The 21,498-nt window shown below is 52.2% G+C and overlaps 8 protein-coding genes across 8 annotated transcripts; 3 read left to right on the forward strand and 5 right to left on the reverse strand.

Annotated features, from left to right (window-relative positions):
• Positions 1-222: 222 nt before the first annotated feature.
• On the reverse strand, positions 223-1,263 carry P170DRAFT_437152 (uncharacterized protein). The gene is made up of 2 exons (XM_024849299.1): positions 435-1,263; positions 223-377 (listed from the first exon to the last, which is right to left on the reverse strand). The coding sequence occupies exon 1, from the start codon at positions 959-961 to the stop codon at positions 482-484; it is 480 nt and encodes a 159-aa protein (XP_024704877.1). The 5' UTR covers positions 962-1,263; the 3' UTR covers positions 223-377; positions 435-481.
• Positions 1,264-3,691: 2,428 nt separating this feature from the next.
• P170DRAFT_475873 (adenine phosphoribosyltransferase APT1) lies at positions 3,692-4,459 on the forward strand (the record flags this gene model as incomplete). The annotated part of the gene is made up of 2 exons (XM_024853295.1): positions 3,692-4,184; positions 4,305-4,459. 2 exons carry the CDS (start codon positions 3,692-3,694, stop codon positions 4,457-4,459), a joined length of 648 nt encoding a protein of 215 aa, XP_024704878.1.
• Positions 4,460-4,881: 422 nt separating this feature from the next.
• Positions 4,882-5,921, reverse strand: P170DRAFT_437153 (gamma-glutamylcyclotransferase family protein). Its single transcript, XM_024849300.1, has one exon. It carries the CDS (start codon positions 5,810-5,812, stop codon positions 5,093-5,095), a length of 720 nt encoding a protein of 239 aa, XP_024704879.1. The 5' UTR covers positions 5,813-5,921; the 3' UTR covers positions 4,882-5,092.
• A 345-nt stretch (positions 5,922-6,266) lies between these two features.
• On the reverse strand, positions 6,267-9,894 carry P170DRAFT_409041 (putative ER glycosyl hydrolase). The gene is made up of 4 exons (XM_024846755.1): positions 9,669-9,894; positions 9,221-9,591; positions 8,596-9,158; positions 6,267-8,526 (listed from the first exon to the last, which is right to left on the reverse strand). Exons 1-4 carry the CDS (start codon positions 9,794-9,796, stop codon positions 6,301-6,303), a joined length of 3,288 nt encoding a protein of 1,095 aa, XP_024704880.1. The 5' UTR covers positions 9,797-9,894; the 3' UTR covers positions 6,267-6,300.
• Positions 9,895-10,355: 461 nt separating this feature from the next.
• Positions 10,356-11,502, reverse strand: P170DRAFT_356720 (uncharacterized protein; the record flags this gene model as incomplete). The annotated part of the gene is made up of 3 exons (XM_024844170.1): positions 10,356-10,571; positions 10,646-10,959; positions 11,016-11,502. 3 exons carry the CDS (start codon positions 11,500-11,502, stop codon positions 10,356-10,358), a joined length of 1,017 nt encoding a protein of 338 aa, XP_024704881.1.
• Positions 11,503-12,732: 1,230 nt separating this feature from the next.
• P170DRAFT_409047 (WD40 repeat domain-containing protein) lies at positions 12,733-14,640 on the reverse strand. Its single transcript, XM_024846756.1, has 5 exons — positions 14,394-14,640; positions 14,277-14,322; positions 14,131-14,211; positions 13,304-14,059; positions 12,733-13,243 (listed from the first exon to the last, which is right to left on the reverse strand). The coding sequence occupies exons 1-5, from the start codon at positions 14,538-14,540 to the stop codon at positions 13,191-13,193; spliced, it is 1,083 nt and encodes a 360-aa protein (XP_024704882.1). The 5' UTR covers positions 14,541-14,640; the 3' UTR covers positions 12,733-13,190.
• A 133-nt stretch (positions 14,641-14,773) lies between these two features.
• Positions 14,774-16,103, forward strand: P170DRAFT_437157 (TRAPP complex core subunit BET3). The gene is made up of 5 exons (XM_024849301.1): positions 14,774-14,974; positions 15,050-15,058; positions 15,164-15,383; positions 15,464-15,655; positions 15,747-16,103. Exons 1-5 carry the CDS (start codon positions 14,940-14,942, stop codon positions 15,864-15,866), a joined length of 576 nt encoding a protein of 191 aa, XP_024704883.1. The 5' UTR covers positions 14,774-14,939; the 3' UTR covers positions 15,867-16,103.
• Positions 16,104-18,265: 2,162 nt separating this feature from the next.
• On the forward strand, positions 18,266-20,951 carry somA (putative cAMP-dependent protein kinase pathway protein (Som1); the record flags this gene model as incomplete). The annotated part of the gene is made up of 5 exons (XM_024853296.1): positions 18,266-18,754; positions 18,860-19,014; positions 19,099-20,389; positions 20,458-20,715; positions 20,781-20,951. The coding sequence occupies 5 exons, from the start codon at positions 18,266-18,268 to the stop codon at positions 20,949-20,951; spliced, it is 2,364 nt and encodes a 787-aa protein (XP_024704884.1).
• Between the last annotated feature and the right edge of the window lie 547 nt (positions 20,952-21,498).

Here is a 21,498-nt window from a genome sequence, read left to right on the forward strand (position 1 = left end):
AGAGGGAGAGAGAAAGAAGAAATCGGGCGGCAGATCGTTGCCTGAAGATATGGCGAGATCCGGAGCTAAGCTAAGCGAGATGGCCCGTGCAGTCCACGTGATGGTAAATAGCGGTTGTCTTGGCTTCCGTATCTACTACTGAGTAGGTACAGTCAATTGACAGCATCCTCGCGTGATAAAAGACATGTCCTTATCCCCATGGCCCTCCATCCGCTGAGGGCGGCTCACTAGCCCTCACCAGCCCTCACCAGCATGACTCTCTCCTTCTGCTAGAGATATCTCCTCCTCGTCACTTCTTTCCATCAAGACTGCAATAAAACAATGTAAAACGACTCGAGATCCGGGGTACTAAGACTCAGCACTGCCTGGGAGTTTCTGTTAGCAGCCGTTCCTTTGCTCATACTGGCTGGTCAGAATACTTACATGTGAACTAGGAACTTTTGTTTCTGCTACTGTCTTCAAGCACTAGTAGCCTCGGGAGCTACTTGGTTCCGTTGGCCTGCGAGTGGTGAGGGTAGTTTGCGACAGGAGAAGATGGTGGAGCCAGCAGGGGCTCCGGCGATTCGGTGTCGCTGGTTGAATAAACCCGTCTGCGCATAGGTGGAATGTTTTCCTGGTTGTGATGCTGAGCAGGGGCAGTCTGAGAAGATGCTTCGGTTGGCATCTCGATTATGGGCTGAGGCTCGGCGCCCCCTTCCGCTTTGGGACAGGCCATCTCCTGCTCGTTGCGTTCCTCGGGAATCACCTCCAAGCCATTGACATGCGACGACTGGGTAGTATCGGTTTTCGATTCCTGACCAACTGTGTCGATGCAGCGCGCACTCAACTCGGGGTTGTTGGCGATCTCCTCGTGCAAGCGCTCTGCGAGCTTTGGAAGCGAGTTATGGAGGGCGCGGCGCAGCTCCTCTTCCTCCCAGCTGCTCTGGTAATCGGATTCGGGGCTTGAGGGAGGTGCGTTCATTGTGATGGCTTGAAACCTGTGTTGTTATTGCTTGTTTGGATGGCTTGAAAGAACAGATGGATGATGAGATGACGAGGTGATGAGACGGTGGATGAGGCAGCGAAAGGGAAGGAGGTGAAGTGTTGGTGGAGGAAGCCCGTCGCTACAATGGTCACTACGCCTACCCTGAGTTGGTTCATGTGCAGTCACACCTGTATGTATGGGTTGCAATGATCAATACGCCTCCAGTCAGTATATGACTAAAGAGAGGAGTTATTGACTTTTTCATGGGCTTCATTCTATCCGAGAGCCGACTCTATGACAGTACATGGAATACCACATGCGTCAGGCCCACATCAGCCCTGGCCGTATGTGAAAACTGCACTTTTAGGGCTGATTGATATGCCTATGTGCATTTGCCGTATTTACTCATCAAACTACTGAGGCTTATATGCTTGGTTTTTAACTAATCTTCTTGTTTGTCACTTTTGAAAGAACTAACAGCAACAGTACAGAGAAGTATGTCACGTTTCTGGCAGGTAGGTGAAAGATACGAGCAAGACTATCAATTTTGGAAGATCATTAATATTAGAGCCTACTATCATGTGCTGCGTTTTTCAATAGTTAAAACCGGTGAGCATTTACAATCATTTATCAGGTTTCTCCGAGACAGAAATGTGCTGCTATATGCGCAATTTTAATGATAGCGTCTGACAAGTCTTTCATCTCTTCCGTAACTATAGCAAAGGACTGTAGTCTATTAGTCTCCCCAGTTTAACCGCCGCCGAGAGGATTGGCTTGGCTCATACAATATATGGTGACTCTTCCTCGAGGCATCGAGACTATTCTGGAAGGGCATTGGTGACCAGGCAATGCTGCCAACCCATAAATAGATATGAAACCCTGGATTGCGAGACATTGATCCTGAATCATGCGTACTACATTAACTACTAACCCTAACTCAGTACCCTGGAAGCGCTAAGGCAAGATGTGATCTCCGCGGGTGAAACGGGTTAGTCGGTTTTTATTTAATGTATTCTATTTCAACATACGCGGTATTCCGGGCTCGGGTGCGTGATGGATTACGTTGCATCCATCCCCTCGATGGCGCTGCGCAATCCATGCCACTTGGAGCCCAGACCGACAGGGAAGCAGGACCTCGGGGAGGCACGGTCTGCGTTATGCATGCGGACTGGAGGGACGACGCTGCAGGTGGCTGCAGGTAGGATGCAGGAGTGGGGAGACAGCCAGGCGTTGTCGGGCCTTCCTCGTCCCGATTAGTCGGATGGCGTGTTCCGTATGGGGTCATGATGCATAAGGGCCGGTCATGGAGTCCAGGGTCGATCGCAAGGGAAAATTGTCCAGTAGCCAGCGTGGACTATTCATGATGATCGGGTAAATCATGATCATGGACCGCGGGGGGGCAAGGAAGGTCACAGCTGAAGGGGGGATTATTCCGGGAAGATAGTCCCATGCACCGGAGCATTCTAGGCCGGATTCTTTCGGATATGCAGGTTGAGTGGGGATGCAAAGGGAGTTGTGCCTGGATCCTGCCGACGCATCTTTTTAACGTACTTTTTATTCCTGTATTTTTGCTTCCCGATCATTTTATTTGATTTGATTTCGACGGTCTGTTCAGGGACGGGCCAAAGCGTCCGAAAACCGGCCATATAGATGGGTGTCCTGCAAAAGACGGACAGAAGGACCCGGAAGCCGGGTGGCACCCGTTCAAAAAGTCCGGTCAAGGACGTAGTAATCGTAGTAATCGTAGTAATCGTATCGTGTGAGGTGTTCATCTCGAAAAACCGGCGTGCCTTTACACCGACAGAAGGACCCTGGCAAATCATGGACACCCACGGTGCCCACTCATCGTACACGGTATCACCACTGACTCTCGCTGCGTTGTCGCGCTGAACGGGGAGTTGCCATTTGCCGTGGCGAACGACCAGGATGCGACGGTGGGCAGACCAAGGGCGATTAGTGAGGAGGGATCCATCCAGGCAGCGAGAGCCAAATCAGCTCCACCGGGGACGAGAGGATGAAATGGCAGCCGGCCGTCGAGCGGACGATCGGGGGTGGCCTTGTTGATCCATGCCACTAAAGGAGTGCAGATGGGTGTCGTGCTAGTTCTTACACGCTAAACGGAGAAAATAATCAGTCATAGTTGAGTTGCCTGCGGGAGCTGTTTAGTGTTGTAGTGGGCACAGGGGAAGAGAGCAATGCAGGATAGAGGGGTTGATGTAGGGTTAGGGTTACGGCAGAAGGTAAGTGGCAGTCCTCCTGGATGGAGATGAAGTTGAAGATGCAGATGCAGATGAAGAAGAGTTGACTGAAAGAGACAGGGAATAGAATGGAGGATGGAATTACATCAAGACCACCGATGAAGAGCCCGAGAAGGAAGGAGGAAGGATTCTAGACTCTCCCAAGGAGGGGTTGCCCGTAAGGAATACCCCGCCATACTGCCTGAAGGGACGCTGGCCACACCGCCGTTCCTCGGGCGGTGTAACGGTATGTATGGGATTTTTTTCTTTTTTCTTTTTTCTTTTTTAATTTTTTAATATATTATTCTATTTTATCCTACTAGTATATTTTTTTTTTCCTTTTACCCCTCTGCCACCATCCTCTCTTCCCCCCTCCTCCTCCGCTTATCACGTCCTTTTTCACCTATTTTTACCTTTTGCTATCTTCTGCACCCCCTCACCTCATTTCTCCTTTCCTTTTTCTCCCTCTTCTTCCCTCCTCTTCTTCATCATGTCCCAATCCACCTCCAGCCAGACCACCCAGACTCCCCATGCCGCCGCCCAAGTCGCCGGACAGTCCTCCTCCCATGCCTCCCGCACCGCCGAACTCGCCAGTCTTAAAGTAAAGTTGCGCTCGGCTCTGCGCCAGTTCCCCGACTTCCCTTCTCCCGGAATCCTCTTCGAAGATATTCTGCCCATCTTCGCCGACCCCTCGTTGCACGAGGCCCTCCTCCGCTGCCTGGAGCTTCACATCCTGGAGGTCCATGCTGATCAGAAACCCGACGTTATCGTCGGCCTTGAGGCCCGTGGTTTCCTGTTCGGCCCTAGCCTGGCCCTGAGACTTGGCGCCAGCTTCGTCCCCGTGCGCAAGCAGGGCAAGCTCCCGGGCCCCTGCCAGACCCAGGCCTACGACAAGGAGTATGGCCAGGACTTTTTCCAGATGCAGTCCGATGCCATCAAGCCGGGCCAGAAGGTGATCGTTGTGGACGATATCATCGCGACTGGTATGTGTGTCCTTTATATACTCTACTCCCATTATTCCCCTTTTGCCGCCCTAGAGGGCATAAGGAATATTTCAAATATGCAGACGGTGAAACAGAACGTAAGCTAACGGTGCTAAACAGGTGGCTCGGCTTATGCGGCCGGTGCGCTGATCAAGAACATGGGTGGTGATCTCCTGGACTTCATCTTCATCCTTGAGCTCGAGTTCTTGAAGGGCCGGGAGAAGCTTCCTGCCCCCGTTTACACCCTACTTTCCGGCCAGGAGGGCAAGAACTAACTCCCATAATACAAAAAAAAAAAAAAAAAAAATAATGCCTGTTCTTTCCTTTGTCGTGTGACGGATCTGATTTGCATAGCTTGCCGGCGGGCTTGGTTACCACAAAAAAGAAAAACAAGAAAAGAAAGAGAACAAATATGGAATCCCCTTGCTCAGGTCCCTTCCTTCGCCTCTTATGCCCACTCGTGACTATCAGTTTTGATTTGGCCGTTCTGAACACTGCCTTTCGATCATGAATTGGGCTGCATCCCGCAGTGGAGAATCTGCATGATCTATACATGCATGGGAGCCGTTCAACCCGCAGGTCCTCACACTGCGACGGTGCTTCCCCCGGCATTCGAATCCCCCTTTCATGTCTGGATGAAACACCAGGTCTGATTGGGACATTGGTCTACGTTTGATGTCATTAGGTTGGGAGATGGCATCGTTTGGGACACTTGAGATATTGCATGTCTGCCGAGGCAATATCGGCATTCCTTGTTTATTTTGTTTATGTTTTCCTCATACCTGAGTACCTCTATAGACTTGATTGAATACAAGATTGTAATCCGATCTCAAACCGCATGATAGGGAAGAGACACTGTCTAACCGAAATCTCACTGCTAGAGTTTCTTCCTTTTGAGATCCCCGTCTCTAATTCGGCGGAATAAACTGCCTCATCACTTCATCCGTCCATTTCTTCGGGAACCCAATCGTCTCCGCCTCTCGCATCGCACGATTCATCCGCGGAATATACTCAGCTCTCGGCGGAGCCACCCGAACCCGCTCCTCATCCACATACACCAGCACCGTCGTCGTCTCGGACCCGTTCTCCCAACGCCTCCGCTGCTCCTCATCCAACCACTCCGTCACCGTAGCCGACACATACCACTTATTATAGTCCCCATCCGCCTGCTCCCTCGGCCGCACCCCGCGCGGGACCTTCCCATCCTGCCACGACGGCGGCGCCCGCCGATCCACGCCCTCGTACCCATCCAGCAGCGCCTCGTCCGCCGCGTCCATCTCATACAGCACCCCGTACACGGTATCCTCCTCACCAGACACAGGCACCTTGCTCCCCTCGTCGATCTGCCGCCCCACCCGCAGCCCAGCCGGCGGCACCACGTTGGCGTACCCGGGCTGGCAGATCAGCCAGCGCCAGCGGTCGAGGCGCGCAATGGCCACCGGCCGCGACGAGAGGTCTGGGTTGTGCGTGCAGCGCATGCGCATCTGCGTGAACGAGAGGTTCGAGCCGTACGCGAAGTAGAGCGCGCGAGCCGGGGTTGTGTCGGCGTCTGTGGTGATGGTGATGGCTGTGGTTGGGGAGGCGGCGGCGGTGGTGGTGCCGGTGGAGGAGGGGTCTTGTTCATGCATTGTTTGGGTTGGAGGGTTTTATTTTCCTGTGGTGCTGTCTTGGGAGGAAGAAGGATTGGGGTGGGGTGGGGGACTCTAGAAGAGAGGGAAGAAAGGGCAATGGGTATTATTTATGTCAGGAAGGTGAAGGTCAAACTAAATGGCTTCCGTATTCGGCGGGATTCACGTGGAGTCTCGTGCCCCGCCTTCAGCCTCTTATCGATAAAAGCCTGGCGGTTGTTTCTTTCCGCTCCTTCCTTCGCTCTTCAGAAGAGACTGGTATGCTGTACACTTGAATTTCTGTTGGGATATTCCGATCATGAGATTTCCCTTTTCAGTTGGCTCTGCAGTTCTTGACGTCTGAGACGTGGATTACTAAACCTGCACGGAATGGGCGTGATGCCTGGCCAGGCACGAGCACGCACGGATTGACTAAAATGAACTGATTAAACAATATGTTCAATAATCTATCCAACTACAAACTATACAAGAAACCCAGCAGTAATCTACTAAATAACGTACAAATTATTGATCGGAACGCCCTGCGACCGCACCGTATATCGCCGCTTGATGCCGATGCCAGTCGCGCGCCGTAACAATTCATAAGTTTCGTCGCCCCCGCCAACCATCAGCATACTGATTAGATGGCGCCGAGGCGTCCCCCCGGTGGACATTTGGGTCTCATCGAGGTAGGGTCGAGCGAGATATGGCCCTGCACGGATGGCGGCCAAGGTCGGGGACGAAGATGTGGGATTGGGCTCCGAAGCCTCGTCCGTCGGTGGCTCGTCAGACGAGACCACAATGACGAGCTTCAGCGCATGACGTGATGGCGGGTATGCTGCAATGTTCCGCAATTTTTGCGAAAAGCTGCACCCGCCACGTTTGACCACCAGCACTTGGTGGCTTTGCGCGATCTCCCGCGGGATGCGCTGATCACAGAGCTCCCCGGCGAGATAGACCGTAGACCAGGAGAGACGGGTCTTGGCGGGGTCGCCTGTGATCGAAAATGTAGTGGCATCGCCCACTTCCGGTAGAGGAGCAGACCCTAAACCAGAGGAGACGGCGGCCGGTAAGGCCAGTCGCAGCGACGGTTGTTTCGGGGACGACGACGACCAGGATAGATGCGCTTGAGGGTCGTCGCGAAGCAACGCAGAGACCGAATTCATCAGAGATGACAGTACGCTTCTCATGCTCGGCGAAGAGGGATCTATGTAGCCGAGTTTATCGTCGGTGGACGTGGCGGACTCGTGGATGATGGGGTTTTGGCCATTTTCTGCCGCAGCCGGTTCTTGACGATCATTTGAATCGTTTCGTCGACGGACGGTTTCTGGGATAACGTCAATGACGATGTCAATCATTGAGGAGTCACGCAAGCGGGTGAAGTTCGGATCGGTGGGATCCAGGACATCAAATGTGATCTCTCGCGAGAGGAATACCTTCTCATCTTTTCCAAGCGGCACGTTGTTGATCACCTGGATCCGGAACTCGTCTTCCGCCGGGTTCTCCGGCGCATCCTGAGAAGGCACGTCTTGCACCATGCTTAACCGCAGTCCGCTGATGGCTTTGATGAGAATGCCCTCCCGAATCCGTTCCAGGGAGTTCGATCCCAGTACCATGCCAGGGATGCTTGGGAATGAAATATCTAGCGTGGGCCGAACAGTCATGGGAGAGCTCGTCGCGTTGAACGGGACCAGCTCAGGTGGCAAGGTCCACGGGAAGAAGGTATAGTTGGTTGGTGAGGACAGGTCAGACATGGACACGCTTGGGTGGTCCTTGGCGTGGTCCAGGAGAGGTCCTTCTGCCGACCCTCGGTTTGGCATCAGGTGTAAGCGGGCCAGAGTCGCAGCATGAAAGACATCGGGCCGCGCTGCTGTGGATGATAAGCCGAAGGTTGGGGGCAAGGGTGCTGACTGACAAACGGAATCCTTGTGCTGCTGCTGCGACTGTTGCGACGGCTGCTGCTGAGGGCGTTGCGTTCCAGTCGTGCTCTTGGGTATAATGAGGGGATGTCCTTCGGTAGAAAAGACGAATGGCTGATCCAGGTTGTTCAGAGGGTGTGCCGGGTCGTAGAGCAAGTACATATACTTGGTAGTTTCTCCCAGGAAAAAGCTCTCCATCCTGTCACTAAGCTCGCCATTGCGGACGTCTTGAAGACCCGCCCATCCACACTTGGTCCAGCATCGTCTTTTAAGGTCCCGCAGCACCATTTCGCCGACGTGCAAATACCATGGGTCCTTGGTGGCTTGGTAGAGGTAATAGGTAGACTCGACAAACTCCGGGCGGCCGCCGTACCAGCCTAGATTGCCTTCAACATTGCCGGTGACAACATTCCACCTCTCGGGGAGGCCGGAGAAACGATTCCAGACGGCCGTCGGCAAAAGGTGGATTCCGATGGCCTCGTCGAGCTCTCCTGCCAACGTCAGAAGTCCTGGATAAAAGGCGCTCAGGCTGTCGATCCAGAACGCTCGTGTGGCGCCAGTGAAGACGTCTCCTTGGATTAAATGGGGGTGTTGATAGCCCTCTCCTCGGTATAGATGACGTTTGATCGCCGCATGGGACTCGTGCCACACTTGCAGAAAGGCGTCTGCTGAGTGCTCATACTCGCTCAGAGGGCCGAAATGATTATCAAATGCATGCCACGGACTGTCTAGATCGTGCGGAGGCCGATCGCCTGAAGACAGTAGGACGTAGGATTTGAACGCGTATTCGAAAAAGCTGTCGATGCCAGCACCAATCTACGAAGTCGGGTTAGGTTAATTCTGGTCGTCGTTCCAATTCGCGCTTTCAAACAAGGGACAACCTACCCCCGTATATGAGTGAACCCATCTGCCCGATTCGGCGTCAATCCCCGAACCAATTAACCCGATTTCGCTTCTTCTCTCCCACACTGCCCAGAAGGCTCTTTTTGCCAGCTCCTCGTATCGTCCGTCTCCCGTGAGCCTGCTCAAGACAGTAAATTCGAGGACTAAGCTGCCAGCGCCAGCGCTGCATGTCTCCGTGATCTCGGGCGGTGCCGAATGGCGTTTCTTTTGACAGTATTCTTGGTCGGGGTGGTGGCATGGTTCAACATTCAAAGGCGAATTCGCGTAAAATGGCTGCCGTTGTACTCCGTAACGCAGGTTTACCCGGGGGTAGGGAAGACCTGTTTCCGTGTAGAATGCCGGTATAATGCGGTTTGCCAGGTCCGCGGCAAGTCGCAGAAACTGACCATCGTAGAAAAACCCGTTCTCCCACTCTATCCCGCGACTGTCATCCGGGAAGTTGGATTTATCCCAAGCCTTCGCGTAAGTCGCTTCTGTCTCCGGAGGATTGTAACCGGCAATGGGAAGATCGCCCACGGCAAAGAGATGCGCACTGAGTAGACCGCCTACAAAACAGCGATGTGAGCGACGAACGACGAAGCAGCCAGTCGAGAGAGGATCTTCGTACCTAGCCCACGAATCACGGTTTCGAAAACCTGGACTTTGCTGTCCCGATCGAATCCCCTTCCCCTTTCGCCCTGTCCAGCAGGGCCGTCAGACCCATCCCCATAGAGCCGAACAAAGTCCTTCACACCATCCTGAAAATACCCCCAAGCGCGTTTGCCATCATCGCCACTGGAAGAGAGGATCGCAAGCGACGACAGGCTGTCTATTAAGGTCAGGGAATAATTTCCTAGCACGTCGTTCAGCTCGGCGTGTCCTGGGTTTTCTCGATCGCGAACCAATGGACTGCAGGAGAGTGGACGTAATTCATCTTCAGGAAAGGCGTGTTCGAGGTAGTTCTCAAATCCGTGGTAGAACATATGCTGTGTCTCCTTCCTACAGCACCAACCGCGTCCGATCCGTCAGTTTCAGCTGGAGAGAGTCGCGGAGGACGCAGGACGCGGAATACACACCTGAGTTCATGGATCTTTTCCGTCCTCATACCCTGGGCCAGGGAAAGCCATAGCGACAGGAGCAAGGCCCAGGTTATCGTCCATGTTGAGCGATAGTCAAACATTTGGGACCAGCATCTCGAGCGCATTACCGCAGTAATGGGATGGCTGAAGATAACATGGGAGCGTGATGAAGTCCCGAGCGTTACCACAAGGCTTGTGTTGGGGAATTTGGTCTCGAGAAGGGTTCATTGAATGTTTGGGGGGTCGCCATTTGGTGGTGGCAGCTGTGTCGCACGTGAGGGAGGGCCAGATATGCTACTCCGCGGGGCGTCCACCAATGATAGCCGCAAATATATACTATCGAATATTTGGCACAATTGACTACTAGTATTATGTACGTGGGAAAATTTAATCACGCTCAAATCAATTTATCAGAAATCCTAAACACTGACACTATATACATACATCACTCGCTGCTAATGCAAATGGTTCAAAGCTTGTACAACCATAGAATAACGCCCGCTTCAATCACATAGTTGTGCTGAAAATAAAAGAACAAAACAGAGATATACATGTATAAAAAAAAAAAAAAACCAAGGATATCTTCCGAAAAAAAAAAGAATAAAAAAACTCCAGAATAGACGATGCAACAAGTCTCCTCGAATTTCGCTTGAAACAGAAATGCATGATTTGATGTAATGGTGGTTAACGATGTTCAGGCTCCTCGGGAATGTTCCAATGTGAGAATGACCGCGGTTGTGCTTCAACAACATAGTCAATACCATTGTCAGAGGTATAGCTAGGCGGCCGTGGGGCCGTAGCTTTGCTGTTAGAGGATTGGTCCGCTCGACTCGTGCGCTTTGACTTCGACTGCGCCTTCTGGTCGACTCGTTGCCAATATAATAAATCTGGGTTTATTCTCTGTAATCGTCTCAATTAGAACCCCGGCTGAAGAGTGAAGGTCTAGGCCATCGAACGTGTGGGCCAACACTTACCACGCTCTCTCTCCAGAGTCCATATGCTGGAGGAGGTACGGTGACTTTTTCCCGACTGGGACCTTGGCTTTCGGTTAAAGCCTCCTCGTCGCCGGCAAGAACAACAGGGATAGGACGCTCTGGTTGCGCGTAACCGGCAGGTCCTGCCCTACTGGGGATGCGATTGGTGGCGAGCGTCCTCGGATCTCGCAAGACAACCATGATAAAGCGAATCAATGAATGACATAAGACAATGGCGAGGATTAGGATCATGAAGACCAGGAGAATATGCAGTTCTCGTCCCAGGTTTGAGTGTGAAACAGCAAATGCAAGATCTAAAAGCCCAGTCAGCACCCTATTTCCAAAGACATGTACGAGAAGCAGGCCTTACACAAAGCGAGGACAAAAATAAGAAAGACTGCAGACGTGATCAATGTAATGAGCCTTCTCCGAGTGCTCTTTTCTTTCAATAAAGATGCGCATGACCGAGGACGATAACTGCGATGCCCAGACGCATGTCGCTGGGATTCGGCTTGTGGTCCTTGACCCAATCTATCGCTCAACTGGGTTTCTTCCGTTGTCGACTGCGGATCAATTTGGACGTACGAACTCCGTGGCGGAAATGCGAATGCTAAACCATTGGCTGCAGAGCGATGCAATGTAAGTCTTCGCGATTGCCGACTATTTCGATGCGAAGACCGATCGGTGGGAATTTGCTGTTCGGGACTGGTATGGTTGCCGAGATCAATCGAGGCGAGAGACTGCTCATTTGCGCCGGCGCGATTATTATTCGAGCTGAAGGATGAGGTGACCACTGTGGGCGACCCCAAAGCGTTCGGATGCGATGATCCTGATAGAGACCGCGGAACCGATTCCATGTCGAGGGGTATTTCAGTTGGATGGGAACATTGAGACATGAGCTGATGAGAGAGTAGGATCGATTCGCAAAAGGTCTGCTCAGGCGCGCTGTTTATAGCAAAATTTTGTTGTTCAGTTCACGGCCGAGTTTGGCATTCAATGGCATGTATGGTTCTATGCCTACTTCCGCATCCGTTAAAACACAAATATCGGGGGATGTCCTGAAGGCGACGACAGTTGCCTAAAGCGGAACGTCTGGTGATATGGGGAAAACAAATAAGGAATAAATCAAATTGGAGGTTTTAAAAAGGGGGAGAGAGCGCAATGCGCCGGTCAAGGCTGTCAAGCTGTGGTTGCGACGGAAGAGATTGGCGGAGCTATACATTCATAATGAGGACGGAAGAGGCAGCGAGGGACGCCAGAAGCAGCATTGGCGATAGGTATAGGTATTCCAAAGAAGGGAGAACCTGGGGATAGGACTTCACGGGGATCGGAAAGAATGTGAGGGGAATTTCCAAGAAAGACAGAGAGAGAAAAGGAGCAGAAGGGCAAGATAGCAAACGAAAGGACAGGGGCTCCAGGCCACCCAAGGATGATAGATAATGATAGATAATAACGACTGGGCTGATATCTCGGGAAAGACGAACGGTGGGAACCCGAATGACTGGTATCAAGGATACTAGAAGCAGAGATCACGATGCGCCAAAAGAAAGAACAGAAAGAAAATCAATAAAAAAAAATACAAACACTAAAAAAGATAAATTGATTGACAGGAAATGAAGGAGAGAAGGAGGGGAGGTAAGACGGAGAGCCATCGACTAGTCCGGCCCGGAGGTGACTTACCCCTGGATGACCCACGTTGGTCCAGCCGATTCCCAGGGGCTGTACGCAGTACCTTCTTACTACTAGTACTCACTTCTCCGTGCCTGTCGTTGGTTATCTGGCAAGGTTTAGCAAGGTCGACTCCAAAGGACTCGGTCGACCCTCGAGTGCCCCTGCTTCAATCATGCCCGCATACCAGCACATGGAAATATGCACGATTCTTGACTCCTGCAGTCTCACTCCTGACCCCCGAAGTCCGCGCGGTCGGCCAACCAATTGTTGCCAAGAAGCTGACGACCGACTTGAAACTGTGGATGTCATGGCGATAGCGAGAGATTCTAATTACAGACCCGACTAGTCCCGAAGGAGGTAGTCGCCTTACGGTGGTTCGTCGCTCGCAATCTTCCGGACGAAAGCACGGGGTCCTCGGTAGACTGAGTCCTGGATTGGGTGGATGTAGTATACAGAGCGCTGCTAATCGGACGACTGATGGGTACAGAATTAGTTACATTTCAAGATACATGGTACATTGCAAACATCATTGCGAAAATATAATGTATGCCCAGACAGGGTTCGTGCGAAGGTTGCCAATTTTCTCATCGCGGTGGGCCTATACTCTAAGCCATTGGTCATTATCCCATGCGAGAAGCGCAAACGTATACATCGGTTCGCTCGTATACATGGTTCCTTTTCTAGAACCTGAGGAATGGAGTTTCGAGTTTCGCTAGGCTTAGCAAGCAGTCGGTTCTGTTGTCGGAAGAGCGCCCGATGTCCCGCCAGCTCATGGAAATTTGAATTCGGTCATGTTGGGTGGTATCAAGAGAAATGCTGCGGTTTTGAAACGGGTTCCCGGGTCCGCTATTAGGTTGTTAGATCTGAAGCCGCCTCACTTGCCCAGTTCACCCAGCATAAGGCCTCGATCAGACGATGCGGAGACAACTGTGATGGAGGTTAGTAAAGATGTAGAGGTGATTCTGGACAGGCGCATCTTTGACTTACTGATAGGCTCGGTGTTGGGTGAGAACCGAACGTCATTGACAGTTCCTTTGTGGCCCGGAAGCTTGTATAACAGTTTTCCAGACTTGGTCTCCCACACAACCACGCTTCGGTCACCGCTTCCTGCGGCAATCTTCTCACCACTCGGATCCCAGCTTGCACGGATGAGGTTCTTCTCCAGACCGACGGGCGCACCGTCATAGGTCTTGATATGGCGATTCGTCGGCGCGAAGGGTCGGATATCCCAGGTGCGTACGGTCGAGTCGTGGGAGTTGGATAGTAGAGTTTGCGAGTCGGGTGAGATTTCGAGAGAGGTAATCGTGTCCATGTGCCCCGCCATCGAGTATGCCACGGCCTTCTTGCGCAGGTCCCAGACGTGGATGGTATTGTCAATGCCACCACTGTATATTTCATTACCCGTCTCCGATAAGGCCACCGCAGTGATGGGTAATTCAGACTCCAAGTACTCGACCGCGTCCTTTTGTCGCGGATCCCATATTCCTACACAGCCGTCGTCACTGGCGCTAACCAGGAGCTCCTGCCCTCTTTTGCTGATATCAAGGCAATTGACAATCTCCTCGTGACCGACGTGGCGGCGAATTCTTTGCCCGGTCTCCAAGTCCCAGCTTGCAATTGTCATGTCTGCCGACGCGGAGAAGATCGTCTTGGAGTCGCGGGACCATTGCAGGTCAAGGACGGCTCCTCGGTGACCTGAAAGAACGCCATAATTTTCGCATTGTCCGTAGGTATTCCAGAGCACTGTTCACGTAGCATTTAGCGACGGTCGCACTATGTAGGGGTTCTGCAAAGGCTCTCGGCGGGTAACGTACTGATGGATCTATCCATTGAGCCGGACGCTATGTGCTGCGCGGTGGGATCGAATCGCACGGAGAAGATTTCGCCCGAATGACCTACAAGACTTTCTGTTAGTACAAGTATCTTAAGGATCGTAGATTTCGAACGTAACAATTCTCACCTGAAAGCTCCATAATCGGGGCATCCAGCCCACTGGTGCGGGGAACCTGGACTTCGTATTAGCGATATCCCGGTACAAGAATGACCCTATGGCGTGCTGGCTCAGACGAGAACATACCGATTGTACTAGAGCTCCATTTTGCGATGAGCTCTTGACAACAGCTGTACCGTCATTGAGATCGGCGTCGGACTTTTTTCGCTTCACAACGACCTGGTTAGATGAACCAAATGCCGTCTGGGCGGGTCGCTTTTCTCCAGACATCATCCCAGTACGGAGGCGTAGCCCGTGAGAGAAAACAAAGACTGGGGCGGGGGTGAGGTTCAAAGAAAGAACGAAGGGGGAGAAGCGTAGCAGTCAGTGTTAATGTTTCTGACGACGGGAGCATCGATGCGGACTTCTGCGTAGACGCGGAATGGCCGAATGATTAGCCGCGCCAAACGCGAAATCCGGCCCACCAGCCGCGCGAAGCTCCGCCCTCCGTTCCTCCCCCCATCGCTCCACTGACTGCGCGGGGAGGAATGTGCTCTGACAACGTTGTTTCGAAAATATAACCAAGTGCCTAACTAACCCTGATCTACTTTCTATCTGGACAAGACTTGATCTCTCAAGGGCACGTCTAATACCCGCGATCTGCTGAATCTACTGGCTTACAACCCGGTAAACATGTCTACTACAAAGGCCTCAAGGATCGGAGAAGAGTACGTCGCATGTTCTTGAACCCTGGGGATGACGTCTTCAATTGGCATAGTACTAACAATATATCTCTCATATAGGCTATGGAAGTCAGTAAGCTGAATGCCGTTATTTCTTTCCCCACACTTCACCACCAAACTGGGGAGCTCGGTGCCATGTTCTTCGAGACTAACATCTATGATAATGCTTTCTAGGACAAGGGTTGACAAGGTCAATGCGGAGCTGGTGACATTGACTTACGGGACAATCGTTGCGCAGTTATGTCAGGATTACGATAGTAATTACCAGGAAGTGAACAAGCAACTGGACAAGATGGGATACAACATTGGGATGCGACTTATTGAAGACTTCCTTGCCAAGTCGGGCGTTGGCCGATGTGCGAATTTCCGAGAGACAGCAGATATGATCGCCAAGGTACGAATTCCGTGTGCGCACGAGCTTCTCCACGTTGTGGGCTTTTCGTTCGGGAATTAACAAGTATTACATCGAGACAGGTCGGATTCAAAATATTCCTCAACGTCACGCCCACCGTGACCAACTGGACCAGCGACAATAACCAATTCTCACTGGTTTTCGACGAGAATCCTTTGGCCGATTTCGTGGAATTGCCCGACGATGGTAGGGCACAGGACGAGCTATGGTTCTCCAATATTCTGTGTGGAGTTCTCAGAGGCGCATTAGAAATGGTTAGTAAATGGATCTGAGGGGTTCCTTTTTTCTCGTCCGGACCTGTGGCTAGCCCCAACCGCGGATTCCTTGGCTAACTCCCCTGTCTAGGTGCAAATGCAGGTCGAAGCACACTTTGTTAGTGACGTGTTGCGGGGTGACGATACAACGGAAATGCGGGTGTCTCTGGTGAGGTATATCGAGGATGAAATGCCCCCGGAGGAAGAGTAGACGGGGGTTTCTCTTCAGTAATGGTGACAGTATAAACATCATGTGGCGTATGGTGTTCTCGCGTTTTGGGTCTTAATTTATTTCTTCTTCTAACCACAAATTTCCCCCGTGAAGCTGGTACAACCAATACATACCGCTATCTCTTCTCTTTAGGTGTGAATATGATTTGTGTGATATATTTGAGCTGCCACTCTGAACGCAGAATGAAGGAGGGAACATATGTGGATATGTTTCTCGTGAAGGTTATTTTTTCTTACAAACTCCTGGCTAAATGTAGGGAAGTTGATTTAAGTAGCGGTCAGTAGGCTGGGGGGTAATAGTTGACTGAATTGAGCAAAAACCCATAGTCCATGTTCAGTGAAGAGACCGCCATGAAGTGTAGAAGAATTAAGATCTACTTTATATAGCTCGAGGAAACTAGAGCGATGATCGCCAGGGAACCTTATGCCAGCTTAGTCATCCGACTGTGACAGGCTAGACACGGCAGACATTCATTACTTCTGTTATGATGCATACATAAAAATCGAGATCGCGTCAAGCATAAGCATGTCTGACGGGAGGCATACGGTCGGATGGTGACGAGAGAAGACCGGGATAGCCTCCGCGAGAGTGTATAGAACATGAAACATGGACATTCGAATTGAATTCCCAACCGATCCACAGTCCGGGGAAGGAGCAGAAGGAGCAGCAAAGCAATCCGCAACGATGAAAATGATCTACAGAGGAAATTCTAATCCGCCGGAGGGGCACCACGTGATGCGCCATACCCGTCGAGGCCGATGCCGTTCTGGGAAGTACGCGCTGGAATCCAATGGATCGATTCGATCCATCAATCCATCCGTCCTTCTGTAACGCCTCGTCAGGTTGATTCCTCGCTCATCCCGCTGTCTGGCTTGCATTTGTTTGAAATCATTCGACTCCCAGTGAGAATTCATGGTGCGCGCGAAATCTTGATCTTTCCGTCTGCATCTCTGGAGGAGGGAATTGAACCTCAACCCACCCGGTCCATTGTATTGCACCACTGGTCGGGAGAACATTTCTACGCCATCATTACTCCTACTATGGCAGGTTACTAAGTACTACAACCTACAATCAGATATTCTGCCCTGCCTCTTTTTTTTTTTTTTTTTCTCCGTCGGTCTTTTGGGTCGCAATTCCCTGCCTTTTCATTTTCCTTCCTTTTCCCTTTCTTTTTTTTTCTGCATCGCTCACGGTGATTGTTTATTCACCAGCAACTTCGCATCTTGATTTCAATTGCAAACCTCCATTTTTCTAGGAGGATCGCCTCTCATCACGTCTATCGGAGTAAGTACCATCTCACGATCTCCCGCCGTACTATCGGAGTGCATGCTCAGAAATACGCGAGACAGCGGCATCTCCCAGCCCTCCCGCCGGCTTCCGAGAGAGATAATCCGCGCCGAACAAGCGATTCACGCCCAGCCGGCAGTGATTGAACAGCCCAGCACTCCAGGCACCGCGCCTGATATCCACGTCCTCCCACCCACCAGAACACCTCAGATCCACCGCAACACCTTGTCCTGACCTTCGCCTCCCTCCCCCCCCCCCCCCCCTCCACCACCTTAACTTATCCTGACCGGGTCTCGCCGTGTCTCCCTTTCCCTTTTCTGCAGGGACCTGACAGTCGCTCTTGTCATCTGGGACTTTTCGGCTGCTTCAATTTTCCAGTGGGTTTCGGTCTTCCTCTTACTTTCTTCTCTCTCCTAAACGCCGTTCCCGTCTGCTCTTGTGTCGCTTGTTCGCCGCCCTCCCCCCGGTTGATCCTACCGCGCATTTTTCCGCTGGATCGTTTGAACCGATTCCTCTCTCATCCTCTCCTTCTAGACTTTTTGTTCTTTTTCTTTTCTTTTCTTTCTTTTCCCTCCTTCACTCTGTTCCCCTCCTTTTTATAATCTTTCTTCTTCTGCGGTGGCTTGCTCCGTCCTGCGCCGTGAAAGCAACGTCAGATTCTTTCGTTTTCCCTATCTCGCATTCTGCTCCTGAGCGGATCACACCTGTCTCCCTGTAGGTGATCATCGCAACACCCTGCCTCTGCGTTGTCATCGATCTAGTGGATTCTTTTCCGACATCGGTCAATTTGCCATGAACCCTATCGAGATGCCATGTTGCCATGTCTCTTAGCACCAAGCCTTTGCACCAAACCGCTCGCGCATTCTTATCTAACTGGTTTCCTCTCTCTCTCTAGGGCTGGAAACATCGGTGACTCCGCCTCTCTGTTGGATTACCCTTCCATATCACGCCTGCCACGCGCTCCTCGTCTTACCTTGTGGTGAGCTCCCTCGCCTCGAGACGGTGGATGCGCGTTGAAGAAAAACTCTAGTTCCAACGCTCTTCATCGAGGACAAGCATAAGGTGAGGGTGGCTGAGCCCCGTGTGCCACCATGAACCAAATGAACGTCGCTGGGATGAACCCCGGAGTCGGGGGCCCCGTCGGGGGCGTCCCAATGGTCAACAACGGCTCTGCAGCTCCCCGTAACGACGGAACCATGAATAACATCTCCGAGCAAATGATCAACAATCTCAACACATACATCTATGACTATTTTCTCAAGCGCGGCTACCACGACTGTGCCAGGGCCCTCCTGAAGGACGATGCAATGAAACTCAGCACGGAACCCCCAATCAAGTCGAGTCCCGGCCATCGTCGTGATAACGAAGTGAACGGAGTTGATGGCGATGCCATGATGACGGATGGAAAAGACGGAGAGAAAATGAAAATTCCTGATGACCTCCCGCGCCCCAACCTTCCTAGCGAAGGCCAGCAGTCCCCTTTTCTCTTGGATTGGTTTAGTCTCTTCTGGGATTTCTTCTGGGCCCAGCGCAAGAAAGGGAACAGCAATGATGTGAGGCAATATCTTCAGCATAACCAGGTACGCACCATCGTCGCGCAACTCATCCGGTGTTTCAAGCGAAAGAGAATAAGTAGAAGGAAAGAGAAAGAAAGGAAAAGAAGAGGCATGGCTGACCATAAATAGAACTTGATGCGTCTCAGAGAACAGCAGCATAATCAGCTCTTGCGACAGCAGCCCATGATGCCCGGACAAATGGGACAGATGAACATTCGTCGGAATGGGGTGGTTCCTCCCAACCTTCAGAAGACAGTGCTGCAGAACAACACGACTACTGGCCTGTATGCTTTACCCTGATATCTTTGATATTCCCACCGCAAAGCAAACTGCGAGATCGACGGGCTAACTTGTATGATCATCTGCAGCTCTCAGCAGCAGCTTGCGCAGCTCCACAAGAACCAGCAGGTGCAAATGATGCAGCAGATGCAGCGAGAACACTCCGACATCGACATGAACGGCCACCGCCCGCAGTCCCCGTCCTCGGCAGAAAACGCTCCCTCCCCGTCGAAGCGACCCCGGCTTGAAGGCGCACACATGAATGGTCAGCAATTGGCACCCAATGGACGGGGTCAAGGCCAGGGCATGCCTGCCCAAGCGAACACTCAAGCGATCTTGATGCAACAGAACGGTCTCGGCCCACGGACGATGAATCCGGCCCAGTTCCAAACCACTTTCCCACAATCGGGCCCTGCTGGTGGTCAGCAGCAGAAATCTATCCAGGTATATGCTCAGAATTTAGCCCTTCACCACTCACGCTCAGCATTGAATAACCAGGGCATTCCGAATGGTTTGATGAATCCCGGTGTCATGCCAAACCAGACGGATCTGGTACCCATGCCAGATAGCCAGGGTATGTACCCGATCAACGGCGATTACTATGGCAATGGTCAAATGGCCCAGGTTCGGGCTGGAATGCAGACACCTGGCGGTCAGCATGGGAACCATGCACTCCAGGATTATCAAATGCAGCTTATGCTGCTTGAACAGCAGAATAAGCGGCGTTTGATGATGGCTCGTCAAGAGCAGGATAGCATGGCCCGTCCTGACGGCCAGCCCCCAATGCCTGGGCAGCAGCAGGCTTTGCCACCAGGCACCTCTCCCCAGGGCAGCAGGGCGGGCACGTCACCGAACCCCAACGATCAAATGAAGAGGGGCACGCCAAAGATGCCCCAGACCGGCCTTCCCGGATCCCCGAGTGCCGGCGACGCGATGGCTCAGGGCCGCGCCTCGCCCGCCTCCATGAGTTTCAACGGTGGTCAGATGCCTCCTGAGATGGCCGGCCAATTCTTCGTGAAGGGCATGCCCGACGGTATGCCAGGCCCCAACGGCATGCGACCCCCGAGCTCGAACCCGGCCTTCACCGGCCCTCAAATGGGACAGCCGATCCCTGCGGGCGCGAATAATCGGGTGCCGAGTGGTGGCTGGCAGCCTCAGCAGGGCCCCCAGGGTCAGCCCATGGCGCCGCAACCGTCTCCGGCGAGCCAACCTCAGACCGGAACTCCGCAGAACAACCCGATGCCTCCCCCTCAAGCGCCGCCAGCGGCCGGTGGCAATGCCGGTCGAGCTTCGCCTCAAACGGGCGCCGCTCCCCCGACGCCGCAGCAAGCTAACAAGCCCGCACCCAAGGGCAAGAAAGATACGAAAGACAGTCGCAAGGTTCGTGACCCCCCTAGTGGACAGTTTTGCTCTAGGACTGTCTTTATATATGCTAAACGCGATTCCAGCGACCCAACAAGAAGGGCACGAACGCCGCCGCAAATGCGAACACGGCGGCCACTCCGTCGTCCGAAGCGGAGCATCCGCCAACTCCCACCCCATCTACCCCTATTACGCCCCAGCACCCCAACTCGTTTAACAAGGCCGGTGCCAATGCCACGACGACTGCTCCTCAGCCGCCAACGTCTGCGCCTGCTCCGCAGCCGCTCGTGCAGCAGCCCCCTGACCAGAGCCAACAGTCGTTCAACGACCTCAGCATCCCGGATGTAGGCTGCTTCTTCCCCCAACCCCCCTGCTTGTACCATGGAAATGGTGCTAACTTCGTTGGCAGGCGTCTGCTTTCAACCTTGATTTCAGCGCTCTGGAGAATCCTGATATTCTGGAGAATTTCGACTTTGACACGTTTCTCAACACCGACGCGGACACCGCCAGCTTCGGATTCGACCCTAACATGTCCTATCCGACCGATGGTGTTGAAACCGGTGCCGGCGATAGCTTGTAAACGAGTCCAACGGATATCCAATTCCTCCTCATATACCCTTCCTTGTTTTGTACATTTCTAAATCCTCCATTGTGGTATTCGGCTTCTTTCCTGCTTTTGAAATTCCCCTCTTTTTCTCCTAGTCTTCCTCCTTTCTTTTTTCCTTTTTTCCTTTATTTCCTTATCTTTATTTCTGTGCTTTGCTGTTGTCGCCATGATATTGGATATGTGTCTGTGAGACTGGCGTTGGTGTCCCCATTTCTTGCATATCCTTTCATTTACCGAACCAACGAGACGTTCTGAATCCCCCCTTGAAATGGATTTGTTTGTGGCCAGGCTGATTTGCTGTGACTTTTGATGTCCTTTCGACTCGATTTCTTCCTTCTCCTATTATTATTATTACTACTACTACTACTTCTTACTACCATTATCGGTTAATTCTTGTCTCTATCGCTTCCCATGGGCCACACATACTGCGTGATATTCGTCTAGCGTTAGTCATTCTTCATCTTAATACTTGAGATTATCACCCTGGCCTCTCATCTTCCTCTCCTTTCGAGCTTCTCCT

Source organism: Aspergillus steynii, assembly GCF_002849105.1.
Source record: "Aspergillus steynii IBT 23096 chromosome Unknown P170scaffold_4, whole genome shotgun sequence".
Classification (NCBI taxonomy): domain Eukaryota; kingdom Fungi; phylum Ascomycota; class Eurotiomycetes; order Eurotiales; family Aspergillaceae; genus Aspergillus; species Aspergillus steynii.

What these genes read in the sequence shown, in the direction of transcription:
- P170DRAFT_437152 (XM_024849299.1), bottom strand. Translation starts at nt 961, where the DNA reads ATGAACGCACCTCCCTCAAGCCCCGAATCCGATTACCAGAGCAGCTGG.
- P170DRAFT_437153 (XM_024849300.1), bottom strand. Translation starts at nt 5,812, where the DNA reads ATGCATGAACAAGACCCCTCCTCCACCGGCACCACCACCGCCGCCGCC.
- P170DRAFT_409041 (XM_024846755.1), bottom strand. Translation starts at nt 9,796, where the DNA reads ATGCGCTCGAGATGCTGGTCCCAAATGTTTGACTATCGCTCAACATGG. An exon ending in GAAAAGATCCATGAACTCAG is followed by an intron (nt 9,592 to 9,668) that starts GTGTGTATTCCG and finishes TTGGTGCTGTAG; the next exon opens with GAAGGAGACACAGCATATGT. An exon ending in AACCGTGATTCGTGGGCTAG is followed by an intron (nt 9,159 to 9,220) that starts GTACGAAGATCC and finishes GCTGTTTTGTAG; the next exon opens with GCGGTCTACTCAGTGCGCAT.
- P170DRAFT_409047 (XM_024846756.1), bottom strand. Translation starts at nt 14,540, where the DNA reads ATGATGTCTGGAGAAAAGCGACCCGCCCAGACGGCATTTGGTTCATCT. An exon ending in CCCGATTATGGAGCTTTCAG is followed by an intron (nt 14,212 to 14,276) that starts GTGAGAATTGTT and finishes AAAGTCTTGTAG; the next exon opens with GTCATTCGGGCGAAATCTTC. An exon ending in ACCCAACACCGAGCCTATCA is followed by an intron (nt 13,244 to 13,303) that starts GTAAGTCAAAGA and finishes CCTCCATCACAG; the next exon opens with TTGTCTCCGCATCGTCTGAT.
- P170DRAFT_437157 (XM_024849301.1), top strand. Translation starts at nt 14,940, where the DNA reads ATGTCTACTACAAAGGCCTCAAGGATCGGAGAAGA. An exon ending in CAGCAGATATGATCGCCAAG is followed by an intron (nt 15,384 to 15,463) that starts GTACGAATTCCG and finishes ACATCGAGACAG; the next exon opens with GTCGGATTCAAAATATTCCT. An exon ending in TCAGAGGCGCATTAGAAATG is followed by an intron (nt 15,656 to 15,746) that starts GTTAGTAAATGG and finishes TCCCCTGTCTAG; the next exon opens with GTGCAAATGCAGGTCGAAGC.